Source organism: Lotus japonicus, chromosome 3 (genome assembly GCF_012489685.1).
Source record: "Lotus japonicus ecotype B-129 chromosome 3, LjGifu_v1.2".
NCBI lineage: Eukaryota > Viridiplantae > Streptophyta > Magnoliopsida > Fabales > Fabaceae > Lotus > Lotus japonicus.
The window spans coordinates 6910074-6934457 of record NC_080043.1 but is presented as its reverse complement, the minus strand read 5'-3'; the positions used below and the strand labels follow the sequence as shown (position 1 = coordinate 6934457).

Genomic DNA, 24384 nt, shown 5'->3' with positions numbered 1-24384 from the left:
AAGTTTTAACTTTTAATACCAAAGAAAAACATACTTCTTTCCATTCTCTAGTAATAGAGTTGTAGCCCGTTGCAAAAGACTACACAGGTATAGTTTTAGTTCTCATTTCAATGCCCATTGCCTAAAATTTTTGCAAAGTGCTTCTGCCGAATGATTACAATTAAATTACAGAGAAGGAAGTAGCAGATTGGAAAGGAAAATAAAAAAGAAGGCTTCAAGTAGTGACTCCTTCAAATTGGAATTGGAGGCTTCAAGGGAGATATCAAAATCACTCTGAGAGGAAGGTTCAGAATCTCACTAAATCCAGAAAAAGGCAATGCGGATAATGCGTACATCCTCATGCTTTCTTCAAATGAATCTGAGCAGAAAATGGAGGTTACTACAAACTTACCTTTGAAAGATATTTTATACTAATCAAAGGGAGATTATAAGTTATAACTGTAGAGTAGTTCTGTATGCATGCTAGGTTAACAAGAATTGACAAACTTATAATAGTGCTGATTTCAGCTATCTCATTTCAACTAGAAATATTGGCATGCTAGGTTCCCACATCACACTGACTAACAGGGTAAACAGTGAAGCGAGGAAGACCTATTCTTGCTTCTGAATTTTCTTTTTCTCTTTAGGTAGTGTATGCCATACTGACATAAAATGAGTTCAAATTGAACATAGCCATTGTTTATTGACATTTAGTTTCTCTTGCTCTCTTTTATGCCCTTTGTTTCTTGGTTGCTGTTTCCTTGTTTGCCATTGACTTTTCTTTCTCCTTGATATGCTTTTGATGTTTGCGCACATTGCTTATTTATGACTTTGTTCTGTAGTTCTGAGACGGTTCAAAAACGCCAGAAATTTTCAAGTAATCAATAATGGTTCTTTGATGAAATTTCACATGCCTTAAGTTTGCTGCAGCTAAAAATCACCTTAAAGCAACCCAATCATAAGTCACTAGTATATCAATCAATCCATGTTATTAACTTATTATTGTTGTGTTCCTAAGAAAAAAATTTATACGCTATATTAGACATACATAAAACAACGGATTAGTTAGCTGAAAGCTGAAATTAACATGAATCGGAACATCTTTGTCTATTTCCTTAGTAGGGGGACGAACGTAAGCCTGTGTCTTTTAAGTTCAAAGTGACTAATTACTCTTTAACAAAAGGAGATGCATACTTCTGCTTATATTCTTGAAGTATCCCAATTTAAATCGTCGTTTCCTTCCATCTCTAACCCCTGCTATTTAATTTCATAGAGAAGATATTATCTCATTGGTTTCAGTCCTCACTCCTCACATCACCTTTGTGGTCACAATTATCGAACCCCTTTCTTTTTGGGCAAGATCACGAGTTTGTTTCAAAATGTTGAAAATATTTTGTTGTATGTGGTTCCTCTGTTTTTCAGAATGGACTTGAGATGCAATTCTTTATGAGTAGTTGCAATTTGGCCTGCAAACTTTGCTGTATGAAAACTGGATCTGTTCATTGTATTTTAATATGGAGAATTAATATTCTCTAATAGATATATCATAATAAGATACATAATCCATTAATTTCATGTCAAGCAGCATGTAACATGTTATTTCACTTGGCCATTCTTCGTTTCTACAAAGATTAAAAGTAGTGAGGGGTTGCTAGAGCAGAAAAGATAGAGGATAATGTATAAGCTTTCTAATTTATCAAAATCCCAAAATCAATTACTCTTCCGCCCATTGAGAACTTTGAGTCTAGTTATGTTAGTAGATTTGGATCAGTTTATTTTTTCTCATAATCAATTACACACAGAAATTATTACAGAAGCTTCTCCCAAAATTGATTCCAGCTTAAGAATCAACTGTAGAATGATTTCTAAACATGCTATCAATTACTAGGCGCCACTCACAAGTTGTTCCATTTCAGAGCTAGACTAGAGATTGCATTTCTGGATGAACCATGTTCACTCAGCGCAGCAGCAGCACCATCACTCAATTCTTTGACCCTTCTGCATATCTCCAAGCTTTCATCACCTTCCATGATCCTCTTCACACCCCTTGCAATCTCCTCTCGTTTCACCATCCCAGTTTCACCATCGACCTTCGGCCTCACTCCAATTTTGAGCGCATCAGTGATTATCTTCGCATTCATCCTCTGCTCCGCAAACAGAGGCCAAACAATCATAGGAACTCCATTGACCACACTCTCCAGAGTGGAGCTCCAGCCACAATGACTCAAGAACCCACCTGTTGATGCATGACCAAGAATCTCAATTTGTGGTGCCCAAGATGTAACCACTAAGCCTTGTGTTTTTGTTCTATCAAGAAAACCAGATGGTAAATACTCTAGTGGAGCTCTCACAACCCATAAGAACTTGTGGCCACTCATTTCTAATCCAAAAGCTAACTCATTGAGTAGGTCATAAGAGAGAGTTCCAACACTCCCAAAAGAGACATAAAGGACAGAACTCGGTGGTTGATTGTTCAACCATCTCAAACACAATAACTTGTTCTCTTCACTGCTTGACTCAGTCATGATGATTGGTCCAACAGGATAAACACAAGGACCTTCTCTCTCTTGAAGTGCCCTTATGGCCCCTGCTTCCAGATCTGTGAAGGTATTCACTAGGACACCATCTACCAATGAAATCTTGTGAAACACATCAAGAACTGATCTGTATGTTTCACTTGATCTTCCATAGAGAACTGGTTCTGGAAGTTCTTTTACATGGAAAGCTACAGCACAACCTGGAACATTCACTGTTTCAATTGAGTCTGATAAGAACTCAGAGGACACACACACACTCTCATCAAGCTTGGGAAAACTAGACAGTGAGAATGAGAGCACTACAGCCCCTGAAATAAAGAAAAGGTAAGACAAGAGGTTGAGTTTCTTAGCCACATGATGCGCATCGAATGAGAACATGTCGTAGACTAAAGCTACGAGGCGTGTGCTGGAAATGAGTGAGGTCAGTGCCTCATGGATGAATGGAGTTGAGTGCTGCACAATGAGTTTCCATTTTGTTACAGGGTTAATGTTGTGGGGAAGGTCTTCAATTTTCACTTGGGGAAGAACAGTGAAGTTTGTGTTGGGAGGGAGAGTGTTGAGGAGGGCTTTCATGGAAGCAGTGAGAGGAACAAGTGTGGGAATGAGTAATGTGACATGTAAGTCATGATGGTGCAGAACTAATCGCCTTGCTAACTCAACAAGTGGGATCAAATGGCTCAGTTCAGGGGAAGGAACCATGGCAATGCATGTTTTTCTCTCCATGATATATGAGATAGAATGTAGAGAATGAATGTATATTTTGGGATTTCTTGAAGATGGTTGGTTATATATAAAAAAGTGAATGTCCTGGCCTCTCATGTATCCGATACTGGTTCGCCTCAGTGTTAACCGACATTAACACTCACTTTGAGGTAAAAAGTAATTGGAACTTTTCGTACGAGTAGGGATAAAAGTGTTTTCACGTTAACTCAATTAGTATTCAAAGATACAGTACCTAACTAATATATGGTAGATGAACTGAGCTGCAAGGACTAAGTGAAAGTGATGTAACCCTTGTGTCCGTGCATTTCTATACATGTATTTATAGCCTGCATTATTTGATGACTGACAGCGTGTATTGATTTGGAAAACCAACCATTTCGGTTTCATTTGGATTTCTAGAAAGATTCTTTGGTGCCAAAATCACTTCAAGTGTAAGCCACAACTGAAACTCACTGATAAAATTGGTAGTTTGTCAATCAGTATGTATTTGCTCCGTTATGTAACTTACTTTCTAGTTGAATGTTAAAAGGCAACTAGCCAATGAATTAAAAGTGTTAATCATAGTTTTTTTACAATGTTAAATTAGTTAAAAGCTAGCTATAAAATATAAAATGATAGGAAATGATATATTTGTATGGTTTGTTTATAAAACTATTTTTATATGAGAACAAGTAACGACTAATCATGAATGGTTAAAATAAGAAGACATGTGACTTCCTTTCATGAATTATTAAGATTAAAACAATTAAAATGTCACATGATCACTTAGAAAGGATTGCTTCCAACCGTTTTTTTTTTTCTGTCTTCTGATCATGTTGATCTTCTGCTTGCCGGTAGAAGTGTCAATTTGCAACTACCTTTGAGCCCCATTGGAGAGAAAACACCTTCAAACTATCAAGCAGAGCGTCGATAGTATGTTTGAGAGGCCAATAGAGACTCACTCTTAAATAGGAGTGTCGGGGATCTTCCTGATGAGTGACCCCACCAACTAGGATTTTACATTTTAGTGATCTCACGGGATTCGAACCCTCAACCAATGCATGTCGGTTTTTTGAGCCTCTTTAATTTAATATATTTTGCTTTTTTTCCCTTCAAAAAATAAACCATCGCATTTTCTCTTCCCACCCAAAAGGCCAAAACTAAGATTGTCTTCCTCTTCAACCCTCAACATCTACAAAACGCTGACTCCCGAGATCCACCTACGTAGATTCCCCCGGCAAGGTGAGAAGAAGGGTGTGTGTGCTTACCTTACCCGGTGCTACTTTGGCGAAGGCGCACGGCGGTCGAAATAGAAGCTTGGTGGTGGAAACGGTGCCGCTGCGGAGGTGGTGGAAGTTGGAGCCTCCAACTTAGCTTGATTGGGAAAGAATCGATTGAGGTACAAAAGATTGTTGGTTCATCTCATTGATTGCATTTTCGAGGTTGTACAATGTAGTATGAGCGTGTGATTTTGGCGTTGTTGTATTATTAAGACTGTTTCTTTATTGGGTTTTGAAGAATTTCTAGGATGCCATTATCTGTTTTTATTTGATTTGAAGATATTATTTGCAGGAGGAATTCATGAAGAGCTTAGAGCTCCTTCAAATTACATCTTTTTTATTTGAATTATGGTTTGTTAACCTCTCTTTTCGACCTCCGCCTTAGAGGAATAAGAAAAGAGAAGAGAAAAATATGTGATCTGTGATGTGATGTGATGTGATGTGACAGGAAATGCAGAGAGTCATAGGAAGAAAAATGTGTGGAAATGAGATGAGAGAGAAAGTGAAGTGTGAATGAATCATTACTCTTTTGATTTTGATCTCAAAAACCCGAGGGTCAGTGTTATTAGGTTCTCTATATAATGCTTATGGTGCTGTGTGCAAATATGATATTGCTTTCTGATAATTCTTTAACTTCTCTCAAATTTATCTTCTAATTTAGTCTACCTGTCAAACTTGAGAAGTCCTCTTAAAAATTGCTACACTTATTAGTTATTATTAAACTATTTCCCTTTTCCTTGTATCAATGACTTTCTTGTCTGCATCATGGATAGGAGCTTTTGCACTTAATTATTTGTATTCTTTATGAAGTATTTTAATCGCAGAACTTGTATCCTCTGAAGATTTTGTACCAATGCATTTCACACTAATACTGAGTTTTTTTTTTTAAATTTGTTTTTGGTGTAATTGCAGAATATCTTCAAAAATTGATCCAAAATCTGATTGTGCAGAGAGGGGTTGGGTTGCTATTTATGATGAATGTGTCTCCGTCTTATACCAGGTGCTGATATTCTGGGAACCTGCTTCAATCTCAGGTTACTTGACATTACTGAACAAGGTTATTTATCTATCACTCCTTCATATTGGTTTAACATTACTGAAGGAAGTTATTTGTCTAGCATTCCATCATATCAGTCTAACTTAGCTAAAGTGAAGTCCAACAATAATAGTATGCTTTTATAATATTAAGTGTTTCATTAAAATTTGAGTGAGTTACCTGTACTGTGAAGGGATATTTGGAGTTGAAATTCAAATGAAGGGTTCAGATGATTGTGATGATGACAGACTGAGTGCATATAATGAGAGAATTATCTTTGGAGTTATATATATATATAAGCTTATTTTGGAAGGATGAAAATGGTTCTTATGCATTGGCAGTTGGCACTAGTTGAAACTTGAAGTGGTGTCTTTCTGTAAAATGACTTGATTGGTTGTTATTTATTTTGGTAGGCTTAATGTCTTCAGACAAACTAAAACATCTTATATAAGACAAAGGTAATGAAAATGTACAAATGAAATTAAAAAAAACAAGACATAATAGTCTATATAGTCAAGAGTAAGTAAATCCTTGGTCGGCTTCTGTTCATCTCCCACTAAACGAGGCTCACTTAGAGAAGAATCATGATAAGAGAACAAATTGCTTAGTATCTATTAGAATTTGAGAGGCCTAACTCAACCCAAAAGCTAGTTTGATTGAGAGGTAGATTGAGACCTGGGTTTGATTGAGAGATTAAGGGAAGAGAGGTGGAAAAAGAGGTAATAAAAGCTGAAAAAGAGGTGAATATTTTGGAGAAGATGGTGGAGAGAAGGGTGGTGGCGGGGTAGAAAGAAAAATGACATGGGAGGTAAAAACAAAAACCCTACTTAGGGTAAAACAACCCTTACTGAAAGGTAAAATCCACCTGAAGTAGGTAGAGAACCTCACACAAGGAGGAAGAAGCCCCACGTAGTGGGGGAGACTTGATCAGAAGCTTCTCTGTTGATGGTCTTCTGCGGCGCTGATGTAGAGTTTCTAGCTGGAAATATGAAGGGACTGAGTTTTTAGCTGCCAGTCAAAAGTTATGCCATTTGAGTGCTAGACTAGAGAGCGCGTTCGTAGATGAACCATGTTCACTCAGTGCAGCAGCAGCACCATCACTTAGTTCTTTGACTCTTTTGTGTATTTCCAAGCTTTCATCGCCTTCCATGATTCTCTTTATAGCTTTTGCGATTTCCTCCCGTTTTACTAAGGCAGTTTCATCATCAGCCTTTGGCCTCACTGCTATTTTTAGAGCATCCGTGATTATCTTTGCATTCATTCTCTGCTCTGCAAACAGTGGCCAAGCAATCATGGGCACCCCGTTAACCACACTCTCTAGAACTGAGCTCCAACCACAATGACTCAAGAAACCACCTGTGGATGCATGACCAAGGACCTCAATTTGAGGTGCCCATGATGGAACCACCAAACCTTGCCCTTTGGTTCTATCCAGAAAACCAGATGGTAAATAGTCTAGTGGTTCCTCCTTTTTTTCTGCATCAAAATAAGCAGAACAACTATCCTTGTTAGGAACTCTCACAGCCCACAAGAACTTGTGGCCACTCATTTCTAATCCAAATGCCAACTCATTGAGTTGGTCATGAGAGAGTGTTCCACCACTCCCAAAAGAGACATAAAGAACAGAACTTGGTGCCTGATTGTCCAACCATTTCAAACACAATAACTTGTTCATATCACTACTTGACTCAGTCATAATGATTGGTCCAACAGGATAAGCACAAGGACCTTCTCCCTCTTGAAGAGCCCTTATGGCCCCTGCTTCCAAATCTGTGAAGGTATTCACTATGACTCCATCCACAAATGAAATTTTTCGACACACATCAAAAAATGATTTGTAGGTTTCACTTGACCTTTCACAAAGAACATGGTCTACAAGTTCTTTGACATGGAAAGGCACGGCAAATCCAGGAACATTCACAGTTTCTATTGAGTCTGATAAGAACTCAGAGTTGCTCACGCTCTCATCAAGATCGGGAAGAGAGAGAGCAAATGAGAGAAACACAGCCCCTGAGGCATAGAAAAGGTAAGATAATAGGTTGAATTGCTTAGCCACCTCATGTGCATCGGTTGAGAACATGCTGCACACTAGAGCAGCAAGGTGAAAGTGCGAACTTAGTGCGCTCACTTTCTCTTGCAGAAATGGGATTGACCGCTTCACGATGAGTTTCATTTTTGTTGAAGGTGTAGTGTTTTGTGGAAGGTCTTCAATGTTCACTTGGGGAAGAACACTGAAGTCTATGTTTGGTGGGAGAGCGTTTAGGTGGGATTGCATGGAAGGGGTGAGAGGTCCATGTGTGGGGATGAGGAATGTAACTTGTAATTCATGGTTGTGTTGAACCAGTCGCCTTGCAAACTCAGCAAATGGAATGAAATGGCTCAGTGCAGCGACTGGAACCATGGCAATGCATGTTTTCCTCTCCATGATATGTGATAATAGGAAATACTAATATATGGAAATAGAGAGCTAGTGTACCTAGAATGTAGAGACCTGAAATTTTGCAAGATGATATGTCTTGAACTCTTGATGATGGTTATACTACCTCCTGTAATATTTATAAGCATGAAAGAGAAGAAAATTTTTTATTCTTTTTATAAGAACTAAATGAAAGTTTGAGCTATATTAATTATTTTTTTCCCATGATACCCTTATTAATTCTAACTTGTTAAATGTGTATCATTAATTATTCTCTCTCTTTCCCACTTTCCAACACTAATAACAAAGGGTAATTGTGGAAGTTTATTTTGATTCAAGACATATTTAATGCATTTTATCTAGTTTAACTACATTTCTTAAACTATATGAATTTTTTTTTGTTGCTTATAAATATGACCAGAGGTATAAAGGAAAGGGTAAGGGTATATTTTGCAAGATAACATTTCTAGAAGATGGCTAAATAAAGGAAAATGTTGTGAATTTTTTTTATTAGAGAGCGAGATATAGAATGAGATACAGTTAGGAGATAAAAGATTTTGATCCAATTAAAATCTCCTCTCCCAAATTTATGTGTCTTTCTCTATTCCACGGATAAACTTTGATGTCTCACTTAAAAACTACTTAGTACTTATAGAAGCTTTTTTAATTGATATTGATATGATAATTATTCAGTGGTCCTTAAAAAAAAAGATAATAATTCAGTGGGAAATTGAGACACGGCACATTTCTCTTAATGAATGTAGGTAGGGTGTTGCCCTTTGAGAGTTGAGACACGGCACTGACCAGTCGTCCAGTTGTCTTATAAATTCATAATTAATCTATGATTGATGACTTTTTATTCATTTACATCATATTTTCTTGGCTCAATTGTAACTTTAGTCCCTAACATTTACTAAAACCATGATTTTAGTCCCTCACCTAATTTAATTACAAGAATAGTCTCTCACGTTCCCTCCTGTTTGCAACGTTAGTCTTTCCGTCTAATTGTTAACGGAGAAGGCTTATGTGGCAACGCACATGCCTCTCATGTGACCAAGAAAAATTATTTAACTGCACTTTTGGTCTCTGACTTATACACATTATGTAGTTTTGGTCCTTAAAGTTCAAAAATTGCATTCAAATTTATATAAAAACAAAAAAAACTTGAAAATGATAAGTATTCATATTCTTCAAATTTAATTACATATTTATTAAATCATAATCCGGCATAATATTATAAATTTTAATTTTAAATAATTAAAAATATATGTATTGATTTGTTTATACTTTATAGAATAATAAAAATATCTTTAATCAATACATTCAACTTAATATAAAAATATCGAAAAAAAAATGGAGGATTATATATAAATAATTTCATTTAAAATTAAATAGCAAAGAAAGAGGAACAATTATGATTGTTATAAAAACATTATTGAATAAGAATTTAAATAAATATTTTATAAAATCATAATCAGACATAGTAAAATAAATTTAAATTTGAGTGCAATTTTTGAAGAAGATGAATAGTTATCATTTTTTATTTCTTTATTGTTTTTTATTAATTTGGATGCAATTTTGGAACTTTAAGGACCAAAACTATACAATGTGTATAAGTAGGGGACCAAAAGTGTAGTTAAATTTCTTGGTCACATGAGAGACATGTGCGTTGCCACATAAGCCTTCTCTGTTAAAAATTGGATGGAAGGACTAACGTTGCAAACCGGAGGGAACGTGAGGAACTAGCCTTGTAATTAAATTAGGTGAGGGACTAAAATCGTGGTTTTTACAAATGTCAGGGACTAAAGTTGCAATTAAGCCTATTTTTTTTCCATATTATTTTCACTCATTTTTTTTCTTCTATCATTTCAAAAATTATATCTCTCATTTTTCTCAATTCTGTCAATTCTCTTCTTATTTCTAGATTGGAGTGTGAAAAGTGATTTCAGCACATGCGTGTGTATGTCTTTCGCCTTATAAAATAAAGCCTACTTGTAAAAAAAAACTACTTAATTGTACGTGCTGAGTGTAAAATAGATTTTACATACAATTAGGATATGTTTGATAGAGAGAAGAAAAGTGTGAGAAAATAAAATAAAAAAAGGGAAAAGAGGGTAGAAAATATGATAATTTTTAGGTTTTTTTTTTGTAATGCTTTGGGGACGATTTTTAGGTTATTTGGTTAATTAAAAAGAAAGTGAAAAGAAAAATAAGAAAAAAATAAGGTATTGTATATAAGCTCTGCTTATTTTGGTAGGACGAAAATGGTTCTTATGCATTGGCACTAGATGAAGCTTGAAATGGTCTTTCTGTAAAATGACTTGATTGGTTGTCATTTATTTTGGCTGGCTTAACAGCTTCAGAGTTTCAGACAAACTAAAGCACCTTATATTTAGACAAAGGTAATGAATGCACAAATGATATCAAAAAAACATGACTTAATAGTCTATATAGTCGAGAAATGGTAAATCCTTGGTTGGCCTCTGCTCATCTCCCACAAAATTGAGGCTCACTTAGAGAAGACTCATGATAAGACTTAAGAGAACAATTGCTTAGGGTGTGTTCATCAATCTTAAATTGGTTGTTAAACCATGGTTGACCTGAGTAGAAAGAAAAATGACATGGGAGTTAAAACAAAAGCCCTACTTAGGGGTAAAATAAGCCATACTGAAAGAGGGAAAATCCACCTAAAGTAGGTAGAGAACCTCGAGAAGAAGTCCCCCATAGTGGGGGAGGCTGAATCAGGAGCTTCACTGTTGGTGGTCTTGTGCCGCGCTGATGTAGGATTTCTAGCTGGAAGTTTGAAGGGATTTTGAGTTTTTACGTGCCACTCAAAAGTTATGCCATTTCAGTGCTAGACTAGAGAGCGCGTTCCTAGATGAACCATGTTCACTCAGTGCAGAAGCAGCACCATCACTCAATTCTTTGATCCTTTTGTATATTTCCAAGCTTTCATGGCCTTCCATGATTCTCTTTATAGCTTTTGCGATTTCCTCCCGTTTTACTATGCCAATTTCATCATCAGCTTTAGGCCTCACTCCAATTTGTAGAGCATCAGTGATTACCTTTGCATTCATTCTCTGCTCCGCAAACAGTGGCCAAGTAATCATGGGCACCCCGTTAACCACACTCTCCAGAGTTGAGCTCCAACCACAATGACTCAAGAAGCCACCCGTGGATGCATGACCAAGGACCTCAATTTGTGGTGCCCATGATGGAACCACCAAGCCTTGCTCTTTGGTTCTATCCAGAAAACCAGATGGTAAATACTCTAATGGATCCTCCTTTTGTCCAGCAAAATAAGCAGAAGCACCAAACTTGTTTGGAGCTCTCACAACCCACAAGAACTTTTGGCCACTCATTTCTAAACCATAGGCTAACTCTTGTAGTTGTTCATGAGAGAGTGTTCCACCACTTCCAAAAGAGACATAAAGAACAGAATTTGGTGGCTGATTGTCCAACCATTTCAAACACTCTGACTTATTCACTTCACTACTTGACTCTGTCATAATGATTGGTCCAACGGGATATACACAAGGGCCTTCTCTATCTTGAAGAACCCTTATGGCCCCTGCTTCCAAATCTGTGAAGGTATTCACTATGACACCATCCACAAATGAAATTTTCTGACACACATCAAAAAACGATTTGTAGGTTTGACTTGACCTTTCATATTGAACTGGGTTTACAAGTTCTTTGACATGGAAAGGAACAACATAACCTGGAACATAAACTGTTTCAATTGAGTCTGATAAGAACTCAGAGGTCACGCTCTCATCAAGCTTTGGAAGAGAGAGCATGAATGAGAGTAATACAGCCCCTGAGGCAAAGAAAAGGTAAGACAAGATGTTGAGCTGCTTAGCCACATCATGTGCATCGGTTGAGAACATGCTGTACACTAAAGCAACAAGATGAAACTGGGAACTTAGTGAGCTCACTTTCTCTTGCAGAAATGGGATTGAGCGCTTCACGATGAGTTTCATTCTTGTTGATGGTGAGGTGTTGTGTGGAAGGTCTTCAACGTTCACTTGGGGAAGAACAGTGAAGTCTATGTTTGGTGGCAGGGCGTTTAGGAGGGTTTGCATGGAAGGAGTGAGAGGTCCATCTGTGGGGATGAGGAATGTGATGTGTAATTCATGGTTTTGTTGAACCAGTTGCCTGGCAAACTCAACAAGTGGAATTAAATGGCTCAGTCCAGGTGAAGGAACCATGGCAATGCATTTTTTTCTATCCATGATAGATGATGGTATTGTAAATATTAATGTATGTAAGTTGAGATAGCTAGAATGTAGAGACTGGATATTTTGCAAGATGGCAATTCTTGATGGTTATAAAGGAAGTGGATATTTTGCAATGTGACATTTCTTGAAGAAAATGTTGCCTAAGAAACCGAATTGGTGACATCAGGGGTGAGTAAAGAGAAAGAATTAGTGACATCAGGGGTGAGAAAAAATGAATAGAGAGAAAATATATGTGATATATACTATATAGTGATGTGATAGGAAGATAAAATAAGAGTGAAAATTTGAGTGTTTCTAGTATGTCAATACTATTATGGTATGCCCCTAAAGTTTTTTATATATAAAGGTGAATGTGTGGCCCTTAGAGAAACGGCACTAACCAGCTGTATTATTATTCTTATTCTTATTATAATTAATATATGATCTTTTTTTTTGGTCAATTAATTAATATATGATCAAAGCATTGAACCATTGACCCGCTTAAGGTCTATGTGAAGAGTGATGTAAGCTCTTGCGTGTGTGTGTGTGTCTATTATATTAAGGATTTTGGGTAGACAATCAATGGTTCTTTACATTAGTGCAAAAGAATTTTCCTGTCACTAGCAATAGCAATAATGCATCAAAAATTAAACTAACTCTGATTTGAAAGTGGAAGTTTTTTTTCTCCTGACGACATGCATTGATATTTTGGATCAAATAGTTTGGAATTGAAGGATTTTATTATTTAGTTGAAAAATAATTTGCAGCTTGTGCAAAACCAATCAATTCGGTTTATTGGGCATTGTACTTGATATTTTGGGTGACTATTTGGTGTCAAATTACATTTTTTAAGTCGAGTGTATTCAACTTGATAGCAGTGATTAATTTCTCGTTGCGTATAATTTCTCGTTGCGTATGTTCGTATTAATCGGTAAATAAATGGTAATAAATTAGTGACTAAGTAGAACTAGGATAGAGCCCGTTTGCCCGTGCGATGCACGGGTAATTTTTTCATCAAATTCACTGTTAATTATTATCATTGAGTAATGATGTATTTACTAAAACATACAGTTTTAATTAGTAAACACTTATATGTCGTTATTGTCTTCCTTTTATGTCTTAATGTTTCATCTTCCTTATATACATTAATTGGATAGTTTTGCAATATTAACTTTGGTTCGCCCTTTACGGTAAGTATGGAGCTTGTGGGTGTGATCTCTGGCGCAATCTTACATGTAAAAAATAAACAAATAAACATACAAAGATGTACGAATAAGGTATATAATAGTTGCTCACATATAATTACCCATGGGAAAAAACTGGCTTCGATAGATAGACACCGACATGAGATAATGATTTTCCCTGACTTTTGTTTATAGTCTTCGTAAAAGATGAAATCAAAGGAAATGCCTTCTTTGAAACTTAACTGGCGTGCTTTGATCAGATGGCATAAAATCATCCTAAAAATGTATACCATCTTTCCGAAATGTGTGCCAGAAAGAACAATAACACCAATTACATTTGAATCAAGGTAGTCAACCATAAGTCTCAATAGAAATGTCAAGATTTCGCATGAGCTTAACAGGTGCACCTGTTTTAATAACCAACTTGTGATCAAGAATACCAAAACATCTAATATCATTCAAAAAATTTGTGGTTAACCAATCAACTTTAATTCCAACATCCTCATTGACCTTCAATACTTAATAAGAGGGATAAGTTTTTTCATCTCCAAGAAATAATGACAAAACATATGAACTCAAATTACCATGTCTGCAATAAGGTTGAAAGATTGATAGATCAACAAATCATTAGGAATTTGAACATCAGACTCACCATCGTTATAGTCACTCAAATTACCATGTGCAATTGGGTTTGGTAACTGAAGTCAAATCCCTGATGTCATGTGATATTGAGAAAAACTATGTCGAATCTATTACACTTAATTTCATTTGATTTATCACTGTTTAAAGAATAGAACATCCATTAGTACATAAGATAAGATAAGAAGGTATGTGCCCTTGTAACTGCATTAGGTTTTTCATTTAGAAGGACCATAGGATTACAAAGGAAAAGAAAGATGAGATAGCCTCCTTAAACAAAAAGCAAATGAACCCATTAGTACATAATCTATGCACTCCACATGTATCCTGATGAGGTACCCTGAAAAATGCCTTATTCTGATCACTAAAAGAGCCAACAAAACTATGATGTCCCATAACAGGTCTAAGGTCAGCATATTCCTTTGAAATGTCAAAGCATTTTGCTCTATCCAGAGACACCAGAATTGCAAATAAAGCACATAAATAAAATCTCTCAATCCTTCAACCTACCAAAATCTCTGCAGTAAATCAACAAAAACAGTTCAACATCAAGTGGGAGGAACAATGTGAAAAATACCCCTTGGAAAGAGCATGGATTGACAGTCACTTTGTCTCATCCTTACACCACCTCCTCAATCTATGGCTATTAACTAACCACATAAATGAGTTCTGTCTATTGTTCTCTATGATGCATTATTACTTTTGTTTTCTTCAAACATATACATAAAAAAAGAAATAAAACATAAATTTTCATGCACTAACTGCATAATGATTGTATGTTTGAACTTGTACATTTCCTCAAATTTTAGTAGGAGAGAGTTGGTTTTCATTTGCTAGTGGTTATTCATGCGATTTCATGGTGATTTGCGGTCATTCTTGGCTAAGTGTCCTGTATAAAGGAGATTTCTGTTTTAATCATGAGAAGATTCCAAGTCTAAGCCTAGCTTATTGCATGTCATATTTGATTTGTGTTTAAAAGGTGTGTTGCAAAACATATAAATCAAAGTAGCAAGGACGAGTCAAATTTATAATATTACTCAGGACTAAGTTCAAATTTCATAATTAATTTTTTATCAAGATAAATTATGACAACAATTAAACAATACCAAGCTATATATCAGCTTCTCTAAATCATTCGTGATTGTTATTCACATGTCTAATATCCCCGATGATCGTTTAGACTGTGTAACAGCAACAGATACAGAGTATAATGCCCAAGAACAAAATGGTGTGAACCTGATAAATACTCTTTCAACGAACGTGCCCAAGTGATAAGAGTAATTGGGAAATGGGAAAAATCTCACAGCACACAAATGCTTTGATATACCATGCTCTGATATACCTTGGATGAGATGCAATCAATTTTACATTCCGACCCATTAATTACCTTAACACCTTCCATGGCAAAGCATTTCGCAGAAAGGTCATCTATTTCCATATCTGTCTAAGCTCAATGCAAGATTCAGCCTGCTCTCATAAGTCGGATCTGCGAACATAGCAACAAAATAAATTAATGACGCCGCAGCAAATTAATGACAAAGGTCGAACAATTAACCATATGGTTCAAGCTGTACTACTGTGACTTGAATTGCTAAGTTACTAACACACACCAGATAGAAATGCTAAATTACTAACACACAGAATTCATAGAAAATTAGAAACGATCCATAAAGTAGTTGTTAATACAATGATTACATAAACAGGACACACATTGATTGCAAGGTTCTAAGAGCTACTGTTTTAGAGACCCCTCCCATTGAGTTGAAGACTCTGTTACTTAGAGACTGGTTGTTGTTGCTTAGCTTTCTTTTCACCTCTGTTTTCTGATCATTTTATTTGTCACTGAGAAAAATCTCACATTAGAATTTACATTAAGCTATGAGACTATTAAACCTTGTCATAACTTTTGTGCATGGAAGAACCTTAAATCTGCTACAACAGGTCAATGTCTTGCTCATACCATGTCTACTCACTTGATGAAAACCGAAGTACACAAACTTTTTGTCCAGCTTTCTGCACAGATTCACTTGTGTAAGCATTGGCATAAATGAAAATATGACTAACATATTAACAAACCAAACAACACCAATAACACGATTCCCTCACAACAGAAATTTAGAAATATTATATTAGAAAAGAATAAAAACCAGCGAAACTAACCAACGAAGGAAGAGACCGATCTAACCAAATCTACTACAAATGTTACAGGGATTCCTTTCAACACAAATAGCCTGTATGGTAATTTTTGAACTCAAATAAATAGATGCTTGAGAATGAGCTGATATTTTACTTAAAGAACATAGCTAGTGAATTTTATGAAGGAAGCACAGCTTTAATCTCAACCATGACAATAAATCTATCTCTTCTTACAGAAAATTCATGAAAGAAAACATATTCTCGTTAAGATTACATAATTAAGCCTCTTATTTTTAGTTATATCTTAGGCATAAGAAAAGTATTTTATTGATATCCTTAACTTTGAACTACTAACATATTCAAATTGGAACTATTTTTTTTTTGAAAGCAAAATTCATTGAATTAAGATGAAGGAACTTGAGAACAGACTCTCTCAAGGGAGTATGGTGTAGAAAACCAAACCAAAGATAAGCTAGACCAACACCCCTCAATAAAAACCTACCATTACAAAGAACCTAGAAACAAACACCCCTCAATAAAAAACCAGCTAGTACAAAGAACCTAGAAAAACCAAAATACCCACAACACAAACCAAAAAGGCACTATAACAATACACAAAAGATCCACAAACTGCTGGAAAAAAAAAACGACAGCAAAGGCCCCCTTTTGATTCATTGCAACCTTCTCCCAAAACTAATTCACCAAGGAAATAAATTCCAAATTTCATACAGCCACAATAAGGACTTCACGCATTACATTAAGTAGTTGTCTTACTTGTACAGTCCCTTTGTATCTAAATTGGATTGAGTGAGTCATCCATAACCTTCTTGAAGTTTAGATTTATCAACCAATGACAAATCTCCCTTATTTCTGGCTCATTAGAACTAATATGCATAATTTAACCTTGCAATTGCAGATTGGAACTATTAACATATTCATTTTAGTTGTTGGCATTGATCTGTTCTAAAGGCCTATTACACTCTAATGGTCATGACTTGTATCACAAAGTCAAGTTAATGAGAAAACAATATTGAAGAATCAATGTTAGCTATTGAGAATCAAAGAAAATGGTAGTTCAAACTCATCTAAAAAGCTGAAATCCTTCCAGGCTTCCAAGCTGAAATGCAAACAGACTCACTTGCAAGTGGCTTTTGAATTCGTCAGTTGCCATGCCTTCCACATGCATCAGTTCACTAATATGTTTAGGAGTGGCAACTGCAAAACAAAGAAAAAACAACCAATTAGGCACACACACCATACAGTACATTGACATGTCTGCAACTCATTATAAACCTTCAAATGGAATTCATGTGTGCAGATATATAAATGAAACAGATCAGTGAAATCAGTGAGAGCAGGGGAATTTCGAAGAGAAGAAATTGAGAAATGGAAATGAGTTGAGTGGGAGTTCAGAACATGGGGTATTTATAGCCAAGATTTGAAACTACAGTAACACAACCACACATGTAGTACGATTTAAATAAAAAACTAACATGATTTTCAAAAAAATTACATCTACTGATTATACAGATGAAAGGATTGAGTAGTACAAAATATATACAACAGAGGGGAGATAATTAAAGGAGCTTTGGATTGACACTGACCATTTGGTGAGAAATTAAACCTTTGCTGATGCATCCAAACCTACGTTCCCGGTTTTGTGGGAGAAAGGATGACGAACGAACAGTGAATCGTTTGAGGTGTAAAGACGCGAATGGTTCGAGCATACACGACGGTAAGCAAATCTTGAGGCAAGCTTCAACCGGCGGCCGAAAGTAATGGCTCACCATCAATCGGAAAAGACGAAGTTGATGGGTTGGTGAGAAGTGGGTGGAAAGATGAACGAAAACACTGAATCACAGCTAGGGTTTTAGATTGAAGAGGAGAAAAAGGAAGTGAAATCAGCGGAGTGGGTAGAAAGGGGTCTGAGACACGTTAAGCCAGCTGGGTTGATTGGAGATGGGGACTTGCCAACTTGGGGAGAAAGAATGCTGGAGAATTGAAACGACATCGTTTGCCAGGGCTCCATTTGAAAGAAAGAAAAGCGTTGAAAGAGCAGGACACGTGGCGCAACATGATTGGAGGTCTTGTAGGAATAGTAAAAACTGAACTCATGAATAAGAAGTAGTAGATAGGTTGTGTGTATGGTGCAAGAGTAAAATTAGTGACTTAGTGATTTATATATATTATTTAAATTTTGATCTATGAAAAAGGTCTACCTTTATTTCACTCTTCTCCCCCACTCTCATCGCTGCTGAGTTTCAACAGCTCTAGTAGCTTTATCGCCTTTCCCTCCCATTGTTAGCAATCGTGGCAGCCAGCTAGGGATGGTAATGGGTCTCGGACCCATAGGGTACCCGTAAAAAATACCCACAATGGGTAGGGTAAAAACCCGCTAGATGGGTATGGGGTTGGGTATGGGTAATTACCCGCAAAAAGTAGTGGGTACGGGTGCGGGTATGGGTACTATAGTACCCAACCCGCCCCATACCCGCACACATATTATTATTATTATTATTATTATTATTATTATTATTATTATTATTATTATTATTTGCTAATATATGAACAAATTAACTTAAGTTATAGCTTTCAAACTTACACTTTTTTTAAAAAATATAGGTAAGTATTTAAGGTATGGGTGTCCATCGGGCGGTTACGGTCGGTTTCGGGCCGCTACCGCCGGTTTTGTCGGGTGGAAAACACCCAAATCTCAGGCCCGCCACCGTCCGTTACAAGGTTACGATTTCATCGGGTTCGGTTTTACAGTTAACAAATTGTGTTCATCCATAAAATAAAATTAAAAAAAAAAGTTGAGAAGGAGAAGTAGTTTCCAGAAAAATCCATTCAAATCAAAACACATAAATTTTATACATCATTCGTCCATTACAAGGCTACACAGAAGAAAAAATAAGATGAAAGAAAGTTAGGAACAGTGGAACACCATAGTACAACAGATCTCGTTCAAGAGAAGGGAGGAGCGACGGATCTGGTTTCAAGAGCGGCGGATCCTCTCATTGTAGTTGGTGGTGGTTCTGGAAAGTGGTGATGGCAGATGCGGCGGATTTGGCTTCAAGAGAAGAGAGGAACAACGTCAGTGATGGCCTCAAGGTGTGATTGCAGTGGTGACGAGTGTGAGTGAGACGGAGATGGGGTGAGAAACTTGCGAAGTGGACTTGGAGATGGTGGTGGTTTCGGAAAGAGGCGATGACAGAGGCGTGACAGTGGCGGTTGGGGTTGAGAGGAAGAGGTGGCGGCGCTGGGTTGGGTGGTGCTTAGGGTTTGTGGGTTGTTAAGTCTTGAAGAGAGGTGGGAAGAGGAGAATAGAAAGAAAGAAGGTTGAAGATGTGTGTGTGTGATGATTGATGACGGCTTGAAAGAGAGACAAAGGCTTGCAAATTGAAAGCTAGGGTTTCCATATGGGTTTCCTGAACCATTGGGCTCACTCATTTTTAATTGGGCCTTTTTTTTTCTCATGCTATGTCAGTCGGTTCGGTTGGTCTGGAGCCCAAACCGAAACCGACCGAACCAGACCACTTTAAACCGATTTTTCCCAACCGACGACCCGTCACCCGAACCGGCCCACCCGAAAGTGCCAAAAAACACGCGGTTTGGTCGGTTTCGGGTCGGTCCAGATATGTTTGGACAGCCCTAATTTAAGGTATTCATAATCATTGTTAATTTACTCACACATATTTTTAATACTAGTAAGTTAACCTTAGTAAGTTTCTAAGTAAGTTAACCCATACTGCAATCTTCCTCACTTCGTTGTCATCAACTCTAAATATTGGCCTCCATCTTTGAACGAGGAGATTATGATCCGCTATCGTCCAATGTCCCTCAAAGAAAGCAAACATGTAATTCTTGTATGAAGAAAGAAATACCAAATAGTACTCATCAGTCATATCAATCACCTTAACATTCTCATCCCTACCCCAAAGACGATGGAGACGCCGGTTCATCCACATAAATCTGATCTTCTTCCGTAGCAGCTTGACCACCAAGGTGTACTTCCATGGACGACACCACTCATCATACTCCTCAACGGAGATAGGGACCACCAGATTTGGATTGAAGGGCCCTCTCTTCGCCCCTTGCCGCTTCGTCTCCAATTCACCCACTGTGAGCTCCTCGCGCACAAGATCGATGATCTCTTGGAGTGAGAAAGATGAATAAGAAATCTCACCCGCAATAAGAAAGTCGTTATTACGATTAATTCAAATCATTGGATTAAAGATTTTTTAATTTACCGAGCACGGAGATGGGCAGCTTCTTGAATTAGAGGATTAAAAAGAACCCTAATAACACCATAAACATTTTTTATGCTAGTCTTACCTATAAAAAAAGAATTACAATTAAAAATAAAACACGTTAAAATAATTTCAATGTTAGCCTAAAAAAAATAATTAATACTTTTAAATGGCTTGATCTTACAACACTGCACAACCACGACAGCATTGGTTGCATCAACAAATGAAAGATAACCAATGACTTCAGAAGCATATTTTCTGAAAAAATTACATTCAACCCGAACCCTAATCACAAAAATAGTTATTAAAATTAATTTTCGTATACATAAAATTAGGATCGATCAATTGAATAAGCAAAGAACATGAGGTGTACCCATCTTGGTCAAGTTCAATAGTTATCATCTTCTGTTTAGTACCATCTTTTTCGAACTCTTGTTGTCCACTTGCTCCAGTGAGAATTCCAATTACATTTGGTGAAATAAAGAAAAAAAAATGTAAGGAAAATTATTAACAATTTTTTAAAAAAATCAAGAGGCTACAGAAGAGTTAATACCTATAAGGAATGATGTATCAAGGTCCTTATACATTATGTCACCAAGTGGAACGAAAGAGTACGGCGTTATGTTGATAGCCTTGTTAGGAAGCAATCGTACAGAAGTCTGAATATCAAAGTTGATCTTGAATGAATGCTCGGTTGGGCGAAAATCACGTCCGCTTTCGCCAACACCAAAGAATGAAATCTGGTATACTTTTCCTTCAGTTAGCAAAGACTGAAATCAATAAATCAAAGTCTTCCTAACAGTAGTATGAATCTCACAGCCCTGAAATTTTAAAAGTTTACAAACTAAGCAATTTATGAATGCATTCACAAAATTACATTAAAACTGACTGATTCAAAAAAAAGTGATATACCTTGTCATCCATAAGTATCATGTCCATTGAAAAGAGTAGCTTTGAGTCATATAAGCTCGTTTTAGCCATAGACGGTTGACTTTCGCAACAATTGTCCAGGTTTCTTTGGTGGCATCAATTTTGGTCAGATCATCAATTCTTGAAGCCATCAGAAGAAAGGTTCTTTTCAAATTTTTCAAGTGCTGGAAAATGCAAGGAATGATGGAGGAGAAATGTCACATAAGGGGGCATATATAGTTGAAATTAGGGTTAATGATGTCTAAAGTTGTCAAGAATATTCCATTCCCAAATAGAATATGTATTTTTAATTATAAAATTGTTTTATTTGGCAACCAAAATATCACAGGGTATTAATCTCGCTCACCATATTTCTATATATTTTCCTTCAAACATACCATCAACTTTATTTTGTGATATTCCACACACGTAAATATTGTGTAATTATTTTGACTTTTTTGAAAATTCAGCGGTTTTGTAAGGAATGAAAACCCAGTAAATCAGCGTTTTCTATTCCAGTAAGAATGTATCTTTGGTATACATTCCATGTTTTTTTTCTTATGAAACAACACATTTTACATTAATTGATTGTATTTTATTTGAAAATTAATTCCATCATTTCTCTTGCAAAGCCACAAAAATAATTCCTTAATTTATGCGTTATAAATCAGAAAAAGTCATAATCTACAAATAATTATCAAGTTCAATTTTGTGATTTTTTAAATGATTCACACTGGAATGTATACCAAAGATAGCGATTATAACCACTCTAAAAAATAAAATAAAAAACCATATACATTACCAATGATTGGAGAATTTTCATCGTTTGAAAGGGGCTGACGTGCTTTAGCCAGGGGTTTTTTTGCACTGCTATTGATAACTTGTTGGGACTGATTTTTCGGATAGCTCTTTGCAGATTTGAGAATGATTTTCTTGAAATTGTAGCAGGTGTGTGTAGAGCTTGAGTATTGATATCTAAGGTAGAACAATTGGGGTTGCATGAACTTGATGAGGTACCGCAATTTCTTCTATTTGATAATATTTCCTTTCTCTTTGCCCTGGCCTCACCAGAACCTCCTTTCTTGCTTGGTTCCACGGAGTAGGTGAATGGAGACTGATGCTTACCACCGTGCATTATATATATATTTTTTGGGATGAAATTTCTAGATCCTTACGTAATTGATTCCAAACGTATTAGCTTTTATTTGTTTCCATAAAAAAAAACTAAAAAAACATTAACTATGGAGTAAATTATGTCACACTAATTGTGGCTGTAACTTTTAAGGGTTTAAAATCTGAATTTATTATTTCCAAATTAAAATTAATAAAACGTTAATTATGGAGTAAATTAAATTGTGGCTGTAACTTTTAAAATTGTTTCCAAATTAAAATTATTAATGAAAGATTTGAAACAACAATATTATTTCCTATAGGTATTAATTTTTCCTTAAATATTGATCTTGATTATTTCATTTTTAGTTTTTATTAAAATATACAATTAAGAGCATTTATAATTTCCTGAGAACATATCTATTTTTAAAACACTCTCCTGGTTTTTTTTTAAATTTGAAACAAATCAAGCAGAGATCAGATTTTGACAAAAAAATGCTTTAATTCAATTTTTATAATAGATATTAAAAAAAATGAAAATTTCTGCCAAATCAATTTATTAAAACATAGAAATAAACACTAAATGTGTTTAACGTGACATTTTGTACCAATTTATTTTTTTTAACTTTAACACATTGATTTTTCTGATTGAAGCTATATTTTTAAGAATTTTTCCATTTTTTTTAATTTGAAACAAATAAAGCAGGGATCAGATTTTGAAATAAAAAATGCTTTAAGTCAAGTTTTTTATAAAATAGTAAAAAAACGAAAATTTATGCCCACTGAATTAATTAAAACATAGAACTAAACACTACATACAAAACTCATTTACTCTAATTTGCTTAATTAATTCCTTTCGCCGTGCATTTATTTGTTTCCATAAAAAACTAATAAAACGTTAATTATGGAATAAATTTTGTTAAACTTATTGTGGCTAAACTTGTAATGGTTTAAAATTTGAACTTAATGACTTTTAAAATTGTTTCCAAATTAATATTATTAATGAAAGATTTGAAACAACAATATTATTTCCTGGTCGTATTAATTTTTCCTTAAATATAGACCTTGATTATTTCATTTTTAGTTTTTATTAAAATATACAATTAAGAGCATTTATAATTTCCTGAGTGAATATCTATTTTTAAAACACCCTCCTGTTTTTTTTTAATTTGAAACAAATCAAGCAGAGATTAGATTTTGACAAAAAAAATGCTTTAATTCAATTTTTATATTAATTGTTAAAAAAAATGAAAATCTGAGAAAAAATTAATTTATTAAAACATAGAAATAAACACTAAATGTGTTTAATGTGATATTTTGTACCAATTTATTTTTTTTAAACACTAAATGAATTCTATTTTGGAGAAACTCATGATTCCTTTATAACTTTTGCATTTAATAGGGGACAAAGAATCAAAATTATAGGAAAACCAGTTTGTATGATTAATTTGTGAAAGTCTCTCTGACTGTGACACTTGTCAGCCAGAAAGAGGAGTGGGAGGAAACTTAATCTTGGAATGCCACGTGTAAATTTCTTGTGGATAATGATTTTCTTTTAGTAAGTATATAGAAATATAGAATATAGAATATAAATTTTTTTTTTCTTTTTTCCCTATCTCTCCTCCCTTCACTCTTTTCACTCGTGATGAAGTGTGAACAAAACAATTTTTTTAATCAAAGCCATATTGTATTGGTAGAGACTATTTGTACCACGCCTCTTTACTATTCACACCATCCCCTTTTTTTATAATTCCAAAAATACCCCCCAAATAGAAAACATACAAAACAGTAAAAAAAAAAATACTCTCACTATCTCACCTTCTTCCTTCTTCCTCTTCCACTCTCACCTTCCCTCATCCCTATTTCATCTTCTAAATCAATATATCACACACTTTGAAGCTCCAAATTAGTGTAGAAGATAAGTGGGTGAGATCAAGAGAAGATTAGAAGCTCAAAATAGGTGAGATTTTGGGATTTTTACGGGTT

The 24384-nt window shown here is 35.5% G+C and overlaps 4 protein-coding genes across 6 annotated transcripts in view; 1 reads left to right on the top strand and 3 right to left on the bottom strand.

Moving 5' to 3' along the window:
• The window catches only part of LOC130742964 (uncharacterized), a 28277-nt gene that overhangs the window by 527 nt on the left and 3366 nt on the right, over positions 1-24384 (top strand). Inside the window, exons 2-3 of one of the 3 annotated variants that reach the window (XM_057595073.1) lie at positions 172-375; positions 5411-5555. In XM_057595073.1, coding sequence (XP_057451056.1) covers positions 317-375; positions 5411-5555 — 204 coding nt within the window. In that variant the 5' untranslated portion in view covers positions 172-316. Of the gene's footprint in view, positions 1-171; positions 376-4180; positions 4618-5410; positions 5556-24384 lie in introns of those variants that run through there. The other 2 variants (XM_057595072.1, XM_057595071.1) reach the window with 2 other exon arrangements.
• LOC130742959 (hydroquinone glucosyltransferase-like) lies at positions 1728-3346 on the bottom strand. The gene has a single exon (XM_057595067.1). The coding sequence runs from the start codon at positions 3333-3335 to the stop codon at positions 1875-1877; it is 1461 nt and encodes a 486-aa protein (XP_057451050.1). The 5' UTR covers positions 3336-3346; the 3' UTR covers positions 1728-1874.
• Positions 5958-8103, bottom strand: LOC130742960 (hydroquinone glucosyltransferase-like). Its single transcript, XM_057595068.1, has one exon. It carries the CDS (start codon positions 7957-7959, stop codon positions 6550-6552), a length of 1410 nt encoding a protein of 469 aa, XP_057451051.1. The 5' UTR covers positions 7960-8103; the 3' UTR covers positions 5958-6549.
• On the bottom strand, positions 10316-12464 carry LOC130742961 (hydroquinone glucosyltransferase-like). Its single transcript, XM_057595069.1, has 2 exons — positions 10656-12464; positions 10316-10550 (listed from the first exon to the last, which is right to left on the bottom strand). The coding sequence occupies exon 1, from the start codon at positions 12183-12185 to the stop codon at positions 10782-10784; it is 1404 nt and encodes a 467-aa protein (XP_057451052.1). The 5' UTR covers positions 12186-12464; the 3' UTR covers positions 10316-10550; positions 10656-10781.

Bases quoted from the DNA above. Each gene is read 5' to 3' on its own strand.
- LOC130742959 (XM_057595067.1), bottom strand. From the start codon at position 3,335: ATGAGAGGCCAGGACATTCACTTTTTTATATATAACCAACCATCTTCA.
- LOC130742960 (XM_057595068.1), bottom strand. From the start codon at position 7,959: ATGGAGAGGAAAACATGCATTGCCATGGTTCCAGTCGCTGCACTGAGC.
- LOC130742961 (XM_057595069.1), bottom strand. From the start codon at position 12,185: ATGGATAGAAAAAAATGCATTGCCATGGTTCCTTCACCTGGACTGAGC.